General features: G+C 39.0%; 1 protein-coding gene across 6 annotated transcripts in view; it reads right to left on the bottom strand.

Moving 5' to 3' along the window:
* FRMPD2 (FERM and PDZ domain containing 2) overlaps window positions 1-15,644 on the bottom strand; it is a 77,000-nt gene that overhangs the window by 53,367 nt on the left and 7,989 nt on the right. For 5 of the 6 annotated variants that reach the window (XM_040606946.1, XM_040606948.1, XM_040606950.1 and 2 more), the window contains exons 2-8: window positions 14,373-14,501; window positions 10,964-11,121; window positions 9,929-9,994; window positions 8,530-8,715; window positions 7,530-7,656; window positions 5,612-5,743; window positions 1,989-2,073 (exon numbers count right to left, since the gene is read on the bottom strand). In XM_040606946.1, coding sequence (XP_040462880.1) covers window positions 1,989-2,073; window positions 5,612-5,743; window positions 7,530-7,656; window positions 8,530-8,715; window positions 9,929-9,994; window positions 10,964-11,121; window positions 14,373-14,496 — 878 coding nt within the window. In that variant the 5' untranslated portion in view covers window positions 14,497-14,501. The remainder of the gene's footprint in view (window positions 1-1,988; window positions 2,074-5,611; window positions 5,744-7,529; window positions 7,657-8,529; window positions 8,716-9,928; window positions 9,995-10,963; window positions 11,122-14,372; window positions 14,502-15,644) is intronic. The other variant, XM_040606947.1, reaches the window with a different exon arrangement.

Raw genomic sequence — 15,644 nt, 5'->3', positions numbered from 1 at the left:
AATGACCTGAAGTTACTTTTGTGGGTATAAAGATAGTATTAGCTCAAAATGTAAGATACTGTGTTAAGAAGACTTTCTTTTCGTGTGGAATACACTTCCTGTTATTAGTCCTGTGAGTTGAAAGATGCCAGACTTGACAGCTGTCTTCTTTATATGTAGGCCCTATCCCTGCATACACTTAAAAGTTTAACTTTATGAGATGTAAGTTCTGTCAGTTGGACTGCTTGCTGAAGTGAGCGTGATGATATTAGTAAGCTTTATAGATGGTAAATCCGTTGCTAAATGTTGTGTTGGTTGTCCTCCTATATGGCAAATTGGTGGTTTCTAAACTAGTTATTTCAATTCCACTGTTGTCATGGTACTTATATATATATAATAGGATGGTGACCTTCGTAAAAATTCAATTGCAGATTATTACAACGAAAAAATGGGTTTACAGTCCCTGAAGTTCTATGGGATATGGCTTGCTGGAAATTTGGAGAAAAGTTAATCTTTCAGCAGGAAGGAACATTTTATTGGCAGCATGATTTTAGATCAAGGATATCAAGGTGATACCCAGGTTGTTAGTCAGAGGATGGCAATTGCTCTAAAATACTTAGCAAATAAATCTTTTGCTATCATTGGTATTGGTGTTATTGGTATATTGGCATTACTGGTATCATTGCCAGGTGTGTGATGCACACATAGTTGTCTGTATATGCATATATGTATGTGTGTGTAGTTAGGTAGACAGAGATTTCTTTCTTCACACAAGCTCTGCCACTATCCTGCAACCTGCTTGTAGTTCTTTCATATTGCGGGTTTAGATGTATACTGGTGTATCTCACATCACTCAGATTATCATGACTGATTTATCAGGAAGTTCAAACTGTTTACTTGGGGTACGTTTAATTGGGAGTTGATCTAAATAGAGCATTTCCTCTAGGCCTGAATTACTCATGTCATGGTTAAAAGAAGAAGCTCCTGTTTAACTGGGTCAAGAACTCAATTTAAATGGGATATCTGTAGGGATTACATGGTTCTTAACTATGGGATTCTGGTCTTTGTGGTGCCTAGAGGCTAACAGTACTTACATCTCTTCTTCATTTGGAAACAGGCATGATCACAACTGCACTATGCTAATACCCAGTCTGGAAAACTCTTTTTTGGCAGCAGCGGTGTTTCCCAAGCTTTTGAAAAGGAGTTAGTATCAGTTGTACAATTTAAAGCTTTCTTTGTCTACGTCTACAGGGCTGCTGTACATGCCATGGCTGAAACGAGGCTAATCCTCATGACCAAGCAGAGGAAGCAGAGGTCTTTACTGCTTGCGTCCCTGGGTTACCTCTTCAATAAAGTGGTGGTGCAAGGCTGCATATGGCTGACACAAATGAGACAAGTCAGTCTAAGAACTGAGATGGAAATGCAAATAATCCACTGAAAATGATGGATCATATACATAGTCTGTCATAACCACTCCAGAACATGTCATACCTCTCCTAATGTGACAGCAAGGCCTGATCCAAAATCTGAATGTAGACCAATATGGGCTCTGCAGAATGCCTTGCCAGGGAAAGCAATGGCTGTTCATACCCTGTCAACAGGTTTTTCCCTTCCATGCTCTCTGTAGAGCTGCCTCCCAGTTGTTTCAGTCACAGTGAGCTATTGATGCTTACCTGTCTGTTTCTGACAGAGACAGGCTAGGGGCAGCTGTTCTGGGAGGCCAGTGACATCTGGCAAGACACAGTGATAAAGGTAAAGGTAGAAAATTTCAGTGTGCTTGTTTGCATGGATTGCTCAGGGCCAAAGCTCCATTTCACTAGAGCATTTGGACTGTTTCTCTTGGAGCCAAACTGGAGGTGCACTTTAATTCTAGATAATCAGTATCTATTATCGAAACATGTTCAGATAGTGATCCAGGCATTTTCTGATGACGGCATTGCCACCCTAGTTGTCTGATTCACTTGATAATAAAACAGCTTCCATCTTTGAGGAATATGCATTTTGATTACCTGTTTATGAAGAGCTTGTAGCTACTTTGCGTCCTTGACCCCCGAAGGGTGGGGTCCCATGACCTGTGTGTCTGTGGAACTCTCCCTGAAACGAATAAAGGAAATTTCAGAACCAAAGGAATGGTAGCAGCACTCAGCATCATGTCTTAGATCAATTACAATGAGGAGGAAACAGATTGGCTACTTCCTCTCCTGTGTCCTTGCTTGGGCATGACAAATGGCTGTTTGATAAGGCTAAGTGAGTATTACACCAGCGGTATTCCCAGTTCTATAGTTATTGTTACTTCCTCTTCGTAACCTTTCACGTGCATGTAATTTGGAGAATAGTTGTGTAGGTACAATGGTTGTTATCTCCATACGTATGGGGGAAACTTCTGAAAGAACTTCTGCTCTTCAGAAATTAACCCTAGTATTTGTTCTATTCCCAGGTGGGGAAATGTGGAGGGGGGTGGTGGTGGGGGGAACCGTGAAACTTCTTTGGCTTAATCCAAGTAGGATATAAAATCATTGAAATGAACACTGTTTGTAAATATTTCACTGGTTATTTACTTCATTAAATATATTGTGAATGTTTCTACATCGTAAAAATCTGGTGGGAATATAGGATCGTTTGTGAGTCATTAGCAAATAAGATTTGTATAATTTTTCACCTTCAGTCATCTCTGCTGCTACAGAAAGGATACACATTGCTTTATCCAAATACATGAAGGCTGAAATGCATAGGGACAAAGAGGAAGGGTTATGCAAGTGGTAGTTCCATGAACATTTCTTCTCGCAGCAGAGATGTTTTAAATCCTTTAGGGAAGGTTGGAAAGGTTAGATTTTTCTTCACCTGGACATTTTCATTGATCTTGTTTGTAGATTTGCATATTAAACTATTACTTGGGCAGAATGATAAAGATGATAAGCTAAGCTATGTAGAAGCAATCATTTAGGTCAGCTTTTTCTCTGGATAAAATATCAATGAACTACACCCTGAGACTTCACTCTGAATTCCAACATGAAAACATGACATTGAAGTCTAGTGTACCAACCACCAACTGCAATTTTAAAAACTAGAAAATCTATGGTCACGTTGCTAAAATATGCATAAACATGTTTTTTCAAGCTGCAAATGGTAGTGACAAAATGTGAGATTTGAGATAAGCCAAATACTCAGAGATAGTTACCAAAGTTAAGATTCAGTCTTGTGTTCTAAAGCTACATGCTTTTTAATGAGAAAGCTTTGCAAAATTCTCTGCTTACCGTATAGGTTTCACATAATTGTATAAATACATCTTGAAAAGCATATAAAATTCCCCTTAGGTTTTGTCTCAGCTGTTATGGCAGTGGGACAAGTTGGCTAGTTTCAGTGGCCAGACTACCATGTTTTGGTCACAAATCCAACACCTTCATGATGTTTAAGTAACATGAGGCCCTCAAAGAAGTTGATACAGTAGATTATTAAATTATTATATGTTAAATAAGCTTCTAAAGTACAGTCTGGATAGAGATATTGATCTCCTTTAATAATGGTGCTCTACTAGATGGTAATATTTCTTTTCAGAGAAGAATGCATTTTTCTAATACATTATCTCATGAAAAAATGTCTGCAGCAAACAAGCTCTCACATTCTGTGTTTTCTCCTGTGTTTTTAGAGTTTTCTCTTACAAAATTGTGAGTATAAACAGCTACCAATGTCTCAGTGGAGACTGAGACACACACAGATTAACTGGAATGAGCCTTTGTCAAGTTTATGACCAAATTTTTTTTAAAAAAGGACTTACTCAACAGGCTCATGGGTTTACCTTCACTATGTGCCAATTAGGTATGTGACTGACACATATGTGTCGCATAGGGAGCAGCTGCAATCTCTGGTTTTTATTGCTGCTGGTATTGATTGCAATTCTGGAGCTTTAGAAAAGAGCCTTTCAGGAGGAGAATATCAACAGCAGTTATCTGAGTAGCCTCACCTTCCTCATCCTTGGGGCTGAGAGCTTGCGGCTGAGAGGCTATTACATGTTTGTTTTTTTCCCAGGATGTATTTGCTTTCCCTCTGTGAATTATCTCCTGGCAGACTTGTGATAACACAGTGGTGACCCAGGTTTTTTGCCATCTTTTCTAGGGAAATCATCCCTTGAGATCATGCTCTATGCCTTTTATTTTGCCTAGTACATTTTAAACCTTTCAAATTTGGAAGAGTTTGGGTAATATGTACCTACAAATTTCATGAGAATCAGCAGCTGGGTATCATAAACCCAAATTAATGCTCCCCAGTGAGAAAAAGCAAGGACTACTCAGCAGTGTTACTTGTGGCATCAATGAATTAACCAGTTGGTGTCCATACACTGTTGCATCATAACTGATGTAGTGGACACTACGGTTATTGCCTTAGGGAGGAAATTTCTGGGATAAAGAAACACACAGATGTTTACAGAGCACATGTGAGTCCATGCCACAGGATGACATAATTCTCCATTTCTCATGGAGGCTCATAGAGGGAGGAAGTAAACTCCAAAGTACAGAAGTAAACTTCCACCTCTGGATCTGAAAGCTTAGGAGAAGCTCCCCCAGGAAGGGTGGGAAAAAAGGTTGAAAGAAGATGGGAGGGTGGGTAACTGGAATGGAGAATAGGAATGGGCAGGAGTCTGACAGGGGGAGCTGGAATGGTAAGCTTGTTTTTTTAGGAGACACTGATGACATTTAGGAACAAGAACTTTTTGCTCTTGGACAGTGTGAATGGCCTGTCTAGATGTCCCTAGCTCAGATTCCAATTTAAACATGAAGATACACAAGCACAGCAATATTTCCCTTCCTGCTGAATTCCCTTCTTTGCTTCATAGTATCCCACTACACTGTGATTTAAGTGGCTTGGGAAGGACCCTGACAGATGTCTACCGCTGGTTTTTCACTGGATGGATTATCTCCTGAACAGTTTCTTTCATACTATTCCTGCCATCAAAGTATTGAAAGTGGAGCTAAAATTCCATCTCTGATATCTCTGGACGAAGTAAATCAAAAGAGCAGCATTGCAACCTAGTAGTTAGCACAACAGAAAATAACACACTGAGCTGGAAATACACAATGGTTTTGGGACAAAAATTAAGAGAAAACAAATGGTTGATTGATTGGTTTTTTCCTCTAGATTTCAGAATTTGTCCCTTTGTTTTTGAATGGGCTTGAAGAAACTTTAATCCCCACTATTCAAGTCTTAGGTATTATTCATAGATTCAACTGATCTCAGTGCTGCCATATTGACGTTGCCCATCGTATGCATTTGTGGCATAGCTCCACTGTTTCTCATCTGTTTCAAGACCCCGTGTTCCAGAAACATGCTGTCAGGCTTTCTCTGTGATCTGCTGGACAGCTTCACGTGGTAAAGGGGGCATAAAGCAAGAAAGAAGTGATGGTGCTGCACGGTAACGGGGGAATATATAGCTTTATGGTAGGACACAAGTGAAAAGGAATCCAGTATAAAAGGATCCTTTTTCTCTGCAGCTTAGCACAAATATAAGTCCCTAGTCATGTAACTACAAGTGCATGGAAGTACCTATCACCTGACCATACATGGGTAGTCTCACATTTCAAGGGACAAAAGAGATGAGTACATAATTCATAAATATAATATTTCAGGAAAATCTTACCTCTCCTGTGTCCTCGGTTAGACAGTATCAAAGATGTACTTTCAGAAATACTATTAGAATCACTGTAGTCCACAGAGAGTTGTCTGTAATCTTCTGTTGACCGACTATAATTCATTAATCTGGACCCTTTGTCTAGAAACAGAAAGGAAATATGGTGAATCACATACTTTAATTATAAATCACTGTATCTGCATGGTAATGTGAATAACATTTGGCTTTACTAATTTTTATATAGTCCATGTCTATCTGTCTTCTAACCCTGACTTAGTTCCCTAGGGACTGAGGAAAGCTTGATAACTTCATTCTGTTATTTCATAATCTTGTTTTGACCCAATATAGTTCTCATAGTTCTCCTCAACCATTCCAAATAAAACAAATCTAATATATTAATTCTATTCTGCATATTTAACTGACAAGTTTCAAAGTGCAGATAACCTGCAAGGTTTTACTCCTGTATATTCTGAGGCCCAAAACCTTCAGCTATAAAGTATTCTTTCTGTGCGCAGAACAGACAGTGCCCAGACACAATCCACTACCAGAGTCGGCTGCAGAAATTCCATTAAGGGATCATCCTAAGTCATTAGGAACTACATATTTCTGTTGCAGCCTAACTTTACTTTGGTTGCATTGTCTCTTATCCTTTTCCAGAATCTCAGAAGATAATAATTTTTAATTTAAAAAAAAATAAATTAATTCTGCCTTGAAAAGTGTGGCTCATGTTTTCAATGTAGGTGACATCCTGATTCATAGAAGTCCTTCAGCAAATGTAAGCCATGTGACCTGAACCCCTAGAAAACACAGAGATCACCCCCAGATGCATAGTCACTAGAAGCAGTAGAAGGGAAATGGCAGGAATTTGTGGCTAATAGAGGGCTGAAGATGGGACCCTCCCTTTTGGCAGCAGCAGAGTTTTCATCAGTTTATGCAAGTGTGTATCTATAAGCTCAGTTTCTGAATAAGTGAGTGAGCCAATATGATTTGAGGGGTGGTTTGTCTAGCTGTTTTCAAAATAATCCCCTTTTCTTATGACCAATAATACCTAATAGAAATGTTTCACAGGCATTAAAGCATGAATGCTTTAATGGAAGTTAATGGAACTTATATGTGATCTGCTGAACAGGAATTGGACTGTTCATATACCTGATGTTGAGCATATCCAAAAAAAGTCTGGATAGCTTGAGCCAACTTTTCACTTTCCCCAAAATCAGAGATTTCTGTTGAAGTGAACAGTACAATATAGAGACTAAGAAAAAGAACTCTCCGACCTGAAGTCCACATTTAGTTACAGTTAATTACTCTGAGGGATAGTAAAATCTTGATCTTAGTCAAATGAAATGTGAAAATTGTATATTCTAGTTTATTTGTATGAGCAGGATTTGGTCTTATGTCTTGAAATCACTCCAACAATCCATGTGTGGATTTATAAAATGTCTTCTGAATACAAAAACGAAACTAAAATGAAAAAGAAGCCACAAATCTTTGTTTGAGTGATCAAATAGGAAGGATGAATATATATTCCTTAACGGCAACAGAATTCCTTCATAGAATCCCACTTGTTACCTTCAGAAATGCATGGGAGTATATGAAGTACAAAGCAGTTTGAAAGTAGGTTTGTTTTATATGCACAAGTTTTATGCAAAGGGCCTTCAGAGTCTAATCTGTGCAAGCTGATTTGTTATCACTGCTTCACAGCCCTCAGACTGCTATCCTTTGTGGAAATAAGGAACAGAAGCCTTGCTGACTTGCCTCAGAGTCTTTCCATTATGATATCATTTATATGTAAAGCAATAAATATCCTGTCCAACACTACATGTAATCACTACAGCATGAAATTAAACAATTCACCGAGCTTGGGAAAGACTGTGAAAAGGCTGGCTGTATCCTTATTACACAGTTCAGATTATAAGTGTTTCTTTACCTTGGTGAAAATTCATCTGGGAAAACAGTGGTGAGGTGTCCGGTATTTTCTCGTGCAGTCTTTTCCTTATGACATGACTTCTGTTAAGCTGAGAGGTTGTGCTGTCTTCGGTGACTACCTGCTCCACCTAGAAGACAGTAGTCCTGCAAGTCAATGTCATATGATATGTGGACTTCAGACTCTCATACTAAAGTGATCCTTGCCCTCTGTCTTCCAGGGGCTGCTGATTTGATTGGTATAAGCAACTTCATCTCCTCAGTTTAACACAAAGCAGGACTGGGTTTTTCTGGCTTCATGCTGGCATGCTAGCTGTATTTAAGAGAGGACACCCTCTGTTACAGGAGGAAATAGAGAGTGCAAGGGAAAAGGTCATCTCAGAAATGTTAATGAATACTGGTTGAAAACAGAAAAATATATTTGCAGTGTGCTTTCCTCCAGTGTCATTCAGCTTGTCAATAAAAAAATGCTTGTTGATATTTCAAATCCTGAAAAAGACTCAGGTGCTCACTCATTAAAGACTTGACATAGTCAGGCTTGATAGCGTAGAAAATGGTCGGTTCTACTTAAGGACGATGAATGAAACTCTCAATATGATGTAAATGTGACTTCTTTGAATTTCACAAAGAAAATCTGAAACCAGAGCAACAACGGGGAACCTTTTCCCTATGTAAAGTCCATTCCTTTGGCCAATAGGAAGTTTCTGTAAAGGTTATGATTGCTTCAGTAGTAACCAAAGAAATTAAGACACTGTAAGTGCAAAAGCTGGATTTGTATCATTTGTATATTATCCAGGGGTGTAAGAGTGGTGTGAGAGATTACTTCATTGCCTCATTTGCTTGTACACCTGCCCACTCAATTTCCTACTTAGAAGCCTAGAACCAAATCTCACTTAATTCATACAAGCGTTAATATCAGGCAATTGCTCACTTGCATCCTATGTTGCTGTTCATCTCTCTCACCAAAGAAAAGTTGATGATTAGAGTATGAGAGTAGTACCTACCTCACTGACACTTCCCACAGCAAACTGGACCATTTTCTTTATATAGACATTTGCAGGTAAGGAAACAGATTCCTTCTGATGTGCCTCACATGCTTCCAGAATTGATTCAGGAGAAAGTCTTTTATGTGGCAGATCTTCACATAGTGTCAGCAAGAGCGTGTGTAATCGGTCACTCAGCTGGAGGGACTGAGTCAAAATGGAGATATTGTTAAATGACATCTCTCAGTGGTCTGAAACCCTGTTTGAACTGGGACCAGGAATTTTTGTCTTTCACCCTGGGTGCGAAATGCTTGCTGAATTCCTTTAGATTTTGAGAAGATTCCAAACAGGCAGCATAACAGCACTGAATGGAGCCTCTAATGGGATCCAGGATAGCCTTGAAGGGAACTAGCTTCTACAAGGAGGGTCATCAGCCTGTATAGGAGCTATTTGGTGACAGACAACAGCTCAGTCTGCTCCACAACTTTGCTATTTAGACTGTGAATCTTAAAGATTCATGTCTGTAAGACTTGTGGCAACATTAGCTTCAAAAAGTTGAGGAGTTATGCCAGCCAAAACTGTTGCCATAGAGACCAGATACTTAAATTTTAGTAATTTAGCTTGTAGAGCCTTTTCTCTTAGATCATGTATAATCATGAAAGGGAGGTTAAATCTAGTAAAAGCTTGTGCTCTCTAAATAAAAAGCATGCAATCAAAGGCATGGATGTAGAAATGAAGTAAATTGTGTGCAAAGATACAAATCTTTGAAAGGATTCTGGGTAAGCAAGAAATACAAAATTTCAACTAGCAGAGATGCTGGTAGAATTTGCTTAGAAATAAGGACTGTTATTTAGTTTTATTCCAGCATCTCATTCTTTGAAAAAGCACATAAATGTGCACAGGACCACAGTCATGCCAACACAGTGTTTTTCTTTTAGCCCTTCCTGCCTTAGAATCATAGAAACATTTAGGCTGGAAAAGACCTTTAAGATCATTGAGTCCATCTATAAACCTAACACTGCTATGTCCACCACTAAACCATGCCCCTAAGTGTCATATCTATGTCTTAAAAAAATACCTCCAGGGATAGTTACTCAACGACTTCAATGGGCAGCCTGTTCCTTATTACAGTCTTGCAATAAATAATCTTCAAAAGCAAGGTACATTTCATCTTAATGGGAGGAATTCTGGTTTTTGAAGAAAAAAAAAAAAAAGGAAAGTAAGGGTGAGGCCTAACTAAATTTCTGATTTGGATGAACTTGTATTTTTGGTGAAGTCTGGACCTTGACATAATCTTTCCAATTATTTCTAGTGGTTCAAAACATAAAGTTGCTCTTACCGAGACTTCAGATCATGCTTCTCAATCTTTGAACCTACTAATATAAGACAGAATGAAAGAAAACAAAAATGTGTTACTGGCCTGGTTTGGAGGAACTTGGTAGTCTGCTGACCAATAGAGGGTCATTCCCAAGGAATACACCAACATCTGTCAAAACAGAAAAGGAAACCCTTTATGAAGTCAACATTAAATACAGAAAAGCCGTGTATTAGAGGGACTGGCTGTCTGTGTCCTTGATCACAAAATGGCAGAAGCCAAACAAATATTATTTTTTTAAACTAGACTAAGGGAAACATAGGTAAACATATATAAAAGTACAGTTGTGACTCTTGGCTTGTGGACTAGATAGCATACAAGGAGTATTGTTCAGCATGAGGGGCTGAGCCAGGCTGCCCTCTATGCAATGATGCCATGAGTAAGAAAAGAAATTTGAACTCCTTTCTTAATTTTAAAGCTCTCCCGCCGGTGATTAAAGCTCTCTCCTACCTGTGGGACTGACTAGCAGTTGTGTTTAGAAAGATTACTGGAGTAAGGGCGGTCTATTCCTAAGCTTCATGTTTCTGCATAGCATCTAGGTAATGTGGGAGTCTGAAAATACTGTGTTCTGCCTGAGGGAAGTAGACACTTCTGTGGTCCTAATGGTAGTTAAAACTTTTAGGTACCTGAGTGTTTTATCTTACTGTCGTGCCTGAGACGTTCATTTGGCAGGTAGAAGAAAAGTAAATTGTTATCAAACCTGAACATATTTCTGACTTCCTGGGAGTGCTTCCACTCTCTGGTTCTATAGATACCACAGTCTTACTGCTTCTGGGATTGGAATTACCGTATCTGGTCAAACGTCAGGTTCATAGAAATATTCTTGGTTTCTGTGAGCCTTTAAAAATAATACATTTCTGCAGACCTTGAGGACTGCTGTTCAAAATTGATTTTGGTGTTGACATGCATGCTAATCTGATGGCAAGCTGCAAGACACACGTAAATCTTTCTAACTCTAGTCTAATTTATTTAGTGTTATTAGAAATGGAGTTTGACAGTAGGTACTTGGTATGCTGCATTAAAACCCACAAGCTTGTCTTCATGAGGTACTGTCAGGATTTGTTTTGTAATACACCTCACCTTTGTTAGTCCGATACGCTGGGTTTTACTTTGTCTGTGGAGCAGTTCTGGTGCACTGAAAGGGACAGCTTCCATCTGAGATGCATTGTTTTGGAAGGACAAATTTCCTTCAGCAGACAGTAGTACTGACCATGGACAAATCACACAGATGGCAGGGTCTGAAAAATTTTGAAGAAAATAATGAATGGGGTTCTTAGTGTTGAATTCACTGTGCTCAGGAAGTCATATTGCTGATGTCTCAACTGCCTAGCCAAACCCATCACTGAAGTTTCCTGGAGATGTACCTAGAAGTCAGTGGAATCATTTTCATTTATGCCTAGCTGGTTTTGTCAGTTGGAGTTCAGTGGTGGTTAAAGACTTTATTTCTCTCTCACATTGTTTCACACATATAAACAATATATTGATTTCAATGGATTTCTGAAGTTCAAGGAAAGGAAGAATTACATCCCATGTGCAAATTCTGGACAACTTGACATTTTTGGTAGATCGTCTTGTGCAAAGCACAAAAGAGTATCTGAAGAGTAGAACACTCCTTCCAATAAAGCATGAATACTTTGAAGCTGGCATTTGCAAAAGACCTTAAGTTAGCTTCCATTAAGTTGCAAGGCTATGGTACAAATCTCTTCTCTTTGGTGATATTTTTTTTGTTCTGTGTGCTGCTTATAGTAGTGAGTCAGCTCTGCATTGTAGTAACCTCTCTTTAAGTGTATTGTGTCTACCAAAGCCAAGTTACTTTGACAGAAAGTCAGTGTCAGGAGTCAGTATCTTTTTCTTTCTGCTGTACAGATGAAGAAACTGATGCAAAGCCCGGATTTGATGACTACACCATGTTAGTCAACAGAGGCTGAGGCAGCAGTAGAAACAAACTTCCCAAGTCCCATTGCTATAACCTGCTAAGCTTTTCTTTAAGTGGAAACATCATTTCCAACTAACCTGAACTTTGGGGGTTTTTTTACCAGAATGCACATATGAAAACTACCCAAACTAAAAGTTAGTCTAGATTCTACCAGTAATGTGAAAAGCCATGGTATTTTAGCATTATTCACATTCAGTACTTCTGTCAGTTCTGTTAAAAGAGGGGATATTTCAAGTATTGTCAAATGGTAAATGTAGGCTCCTAAACTTGATAAGACCCTGAGAAAATACTATTTGAAGGTGTCTCAGTAATGGGCTGGGTTCTTCTTGTAAAAGGGCTGAGTACTCTTAAAAAATATCACTGAAGAGATCCACTGAGGTCAGTCCCAGCGGTCTGAAGCAGGAGTAGAAACATTAGGATGTGAAGTCTTCTGCAAACACTCTGCACTTGCATACATATGTTGAGTGCATTTGACCAAAGACATCCAAGTGATTTCATTAAAATATTTGTTTAAAAAACACGGTTAAAAGCATATAAGATCAATCTGTTTACTTTAGAAAGAGGAAAAGCTGCAGTATCTATGACAATATTTAGATATAGGGTTCCTGGAAATATAGGTAACAAAACAAAACAAAGTTGGCTGTTTAACCCTTCTCTTCAGTCTAGACTGTGAGAACAGAGACCATTCAGATCTCCATAGGAGAACAGCTCAGAAACATGCCCAAAAGGCTTTGGTATTTTAGCATTTAAAAATTATATATTAAAAATTAGCTATTTAGATCTTATTCGTGTTTACCTTTACATCAGGAAAATGGATGGTAAAAATGGGTAAATTGTTAAGCTGGGAACTCATATACACCTAGGAGGTTTGTATAGCCAGAGGACCTAGAGATTCAAGACTTATGGACACTGGTATTTGCAACAGTTGTGGCATTTACTTCTTTAGAAAATAAAAGGTCTTAAAATCATCACCTAGCTTTCTCTTTTGCTCCTTTCCCATTTTCTTTAGTATTGTGTGCAAATACAGCTAGCACATGCTGGGGAATTTGTCTGTTTTAGAAACAGATAGCCAGTTTATACTTTAGCCCCGAAGATCACCTGGCCTTCTGTAATGTTGGCCAGCCAACAAGTGAGCATAGCTGCCTAACCAGTCAGTGCCCAAACACATTGCAAATACTGCTATAGCAAGTGGTGCTGACCGTCACCAGGTCTAGCAGGATTTATCACCTCAAACACAGCAGTACTAGCCCTGAGAAGAGGCTGATTCCAGAAGCAGTATAGCTGTAGCTGGGACGTGGAGCCAGGTATGCCTTAGTCAGCTGGGACAATGCTATGGAGGGACAGTTCACCTTTGCTGCCCTATAAGAAATGAGCACTGGGGATTCAATTTCAGAATGAGTCCAACTTGGCATCCCTTCTGGACTTGAGCTCTCTAAAGACATTTGAGCAGCCTTGAATATGACCTACAGACCAGCTTGGTTCTACATCCCTACTTCCTCATGTTTTACTCTTCTGATCATAATACCCTACATTTATCTTGTGCAGCATAGGGAACATAGGCTGATTATCTCAATTCAATAGACATCAAACAAGTGTTTTCCCTTTTAAAAAAAACAAAACAAAATAAAACCAAGAAATCAGGAAAACCTAAGTGTCAGCTTATGTCTGGCACAGACTTATTAAGCTGCCATAGACCTGAGCTGAATCTATCTAGGTGGGTATCTCTGTGCTGCACTCCTTTGCACATTTCTGGTGCCTGATCTGGATGTTCTAGCCTCTTGTTACACTAGATAACAGAGAACTGATAGGGTGGTCAACCTGCTAGTCAAGTGTTCTAGTCCATTAAAAACTAGTTGGTAATAAAAGTCCACTCCTCCAGCTATAGCAGAAGTTGCACATCAGTATTCTGTATTTTGATTCTACATGCTCATGAGGTAAGAACACATCACATTCATTCTCCCCCCAAAAAAGGAATATCCATTGTCATAAACAGTTCTAAAAATGTGACAGGTTGGTCAGGTGTGCTGTCTTGTACAGCTGGCCTGCTTGACAAGCATTCATCATGATTACTTGCCTAGCCATTGTAAGTCACATTATTATCATCAAAGATAAAAACCTCTCACTAGATAAATGAGCCATGCAGATTTGCCTGTCCTCCTCTATCAGTACATGAAGGACATGATCCTAGCTGGCATGGTGCTTTCTGTTTGTGTTTTATTCAGATTTTAGGAAGGACTATTCTGTCCTGCTCCACTGTGTATAGTTGTACTTAGCTGAATTAATATCTGATGTGTAATCTGGAAAAAAAAAACAAAAACAAAAAAACACCAAAACCTTGGGGATCTCTTATGTAGGCAGAGCAGTCTACATGTAATCCCAGCAGCACTGAAAGATTTCTCATTTTTATTAGCAATATGCTTCTATTGTCATTAGTGCTCTTTGTCTCAAAACCCCCACCCCCTGCCCCAAAAGCCAAAACCCTCAAAAGAACTAAAGTAACTCAAGGATGAATTTCCAACAGTAAGAACTATAAGAAGATACTCTTCACCTCACCTTTGTGAAGATCCTCCAGAAGCTGCACTGTGGCCAAGTACAAGAGTGCCCATACTTCTTCTTCCTCCAAGGGGCTTCCTTTTGCCCACAGGACCTCGGCCAGTGTCACACAGGAACTGCTCATGCCTGCTGCAGTAGAAACCAGATTTTGGACACACTAGAGAAACTGAATTGCTCAAAGCAAACCATACTGGTTACAACCGTACCCTTCTCTCACGACATGAAATATTTTGTGAACCACCCTACTTCTTTGTTCACAAAAGGTAAGTATCATTCATCCCTATCTTAATCTGAGTAAGAATGAGTAAAGGGACTGAACTAAGTGACTTCCTGTAAGCTTTTTGAGCCCTTTTACTCATCAGTTGAAACCAATCACAAGATTCTGTGGGGCAAGTAGTTTTTACTTGGGAGATCCTTCATGAATATGTGCTGTTCAGACTTTGTGAGTGATTATCTGTATGGTAGGACATTTATTTTGCTGCTTAATTGGATGCTCTTGTCTATAAAATCATAACAGTTAATCTCAGAAAAAAAAAGAATGGCAAAGCAGAACATATGCACTGTAACATGAAAAGTTTATAAACACAGTCCAACAGAGCAACTGAGTTTTATTCATTGCCCAGCAGATTGCTCAGTAAAAGCTGGTAGACTCTTACTGAATTCATTGATGAGAGATTTTCTTGGTCCAACACCTGAGACTCAGAACTTGCAGTTCATCCATACCAATAAACATATAAACTTGCTTTATTTCACTAAACCAAATTAAAAGATGATTCCCTCTGTGAGCTGCTGAATAGCAATTTAGTGCTCCCAGCACACTGTCCCATCTGACAGGTACGTAAGACCTGGCATACTGCAGAAGAATCTTGGTCCACACACTCTGTTTTGTCTCGGCTGCAATGAAGCATCAGATCACTTAGAGAAAGGCATCCTGTAGTGAGTCATAATTCAATCTCTGACTTATCAGAAAAGTATTTTCCTAATCCCAGCCAACTAGAAATGGACTTCTGACTTGAAGTATCAAGGCTTCTTTTCCTCCAAATGTTTTATCATGTTAAGTATTGTCAAATAAGGGTTTTTTCTTCATAAATGGTTTGGTTTTCCATGTCACCAGTGTTAACATTTCTGCAATTTACTAATCTAGGCAGAGCTTCTCTAGGCCTACACATCTGTAAGGAAAACTGAATCCAAGCCGAAAATTTGCTAAAAAACCTCAAACTTAACTTATGTTTTTGCTGTTACTGTCTTGTAACAGAGAGCATCATAGGTTCA

This window comes from Falco naumanni, chromosome 9 (genome assembly GCF_017639655.2).
Source record: "Falco naumanni isolate bFalNau1 chromosome 9, bFalNau1.pat, whole genome shotgun sequence".
In the NCBI taxonomy this organism is placed as follows: Eukaryota; Metazoa; Chordata; class Aves; order Falconiformes; family Falconidae; genus Falco; species Falco naumanni.
The sequence above is the reverse complement of the archived record's forward strand: the minus strand, read 5'-3'. Positions and strand labels throughout refer to the sequence as shown.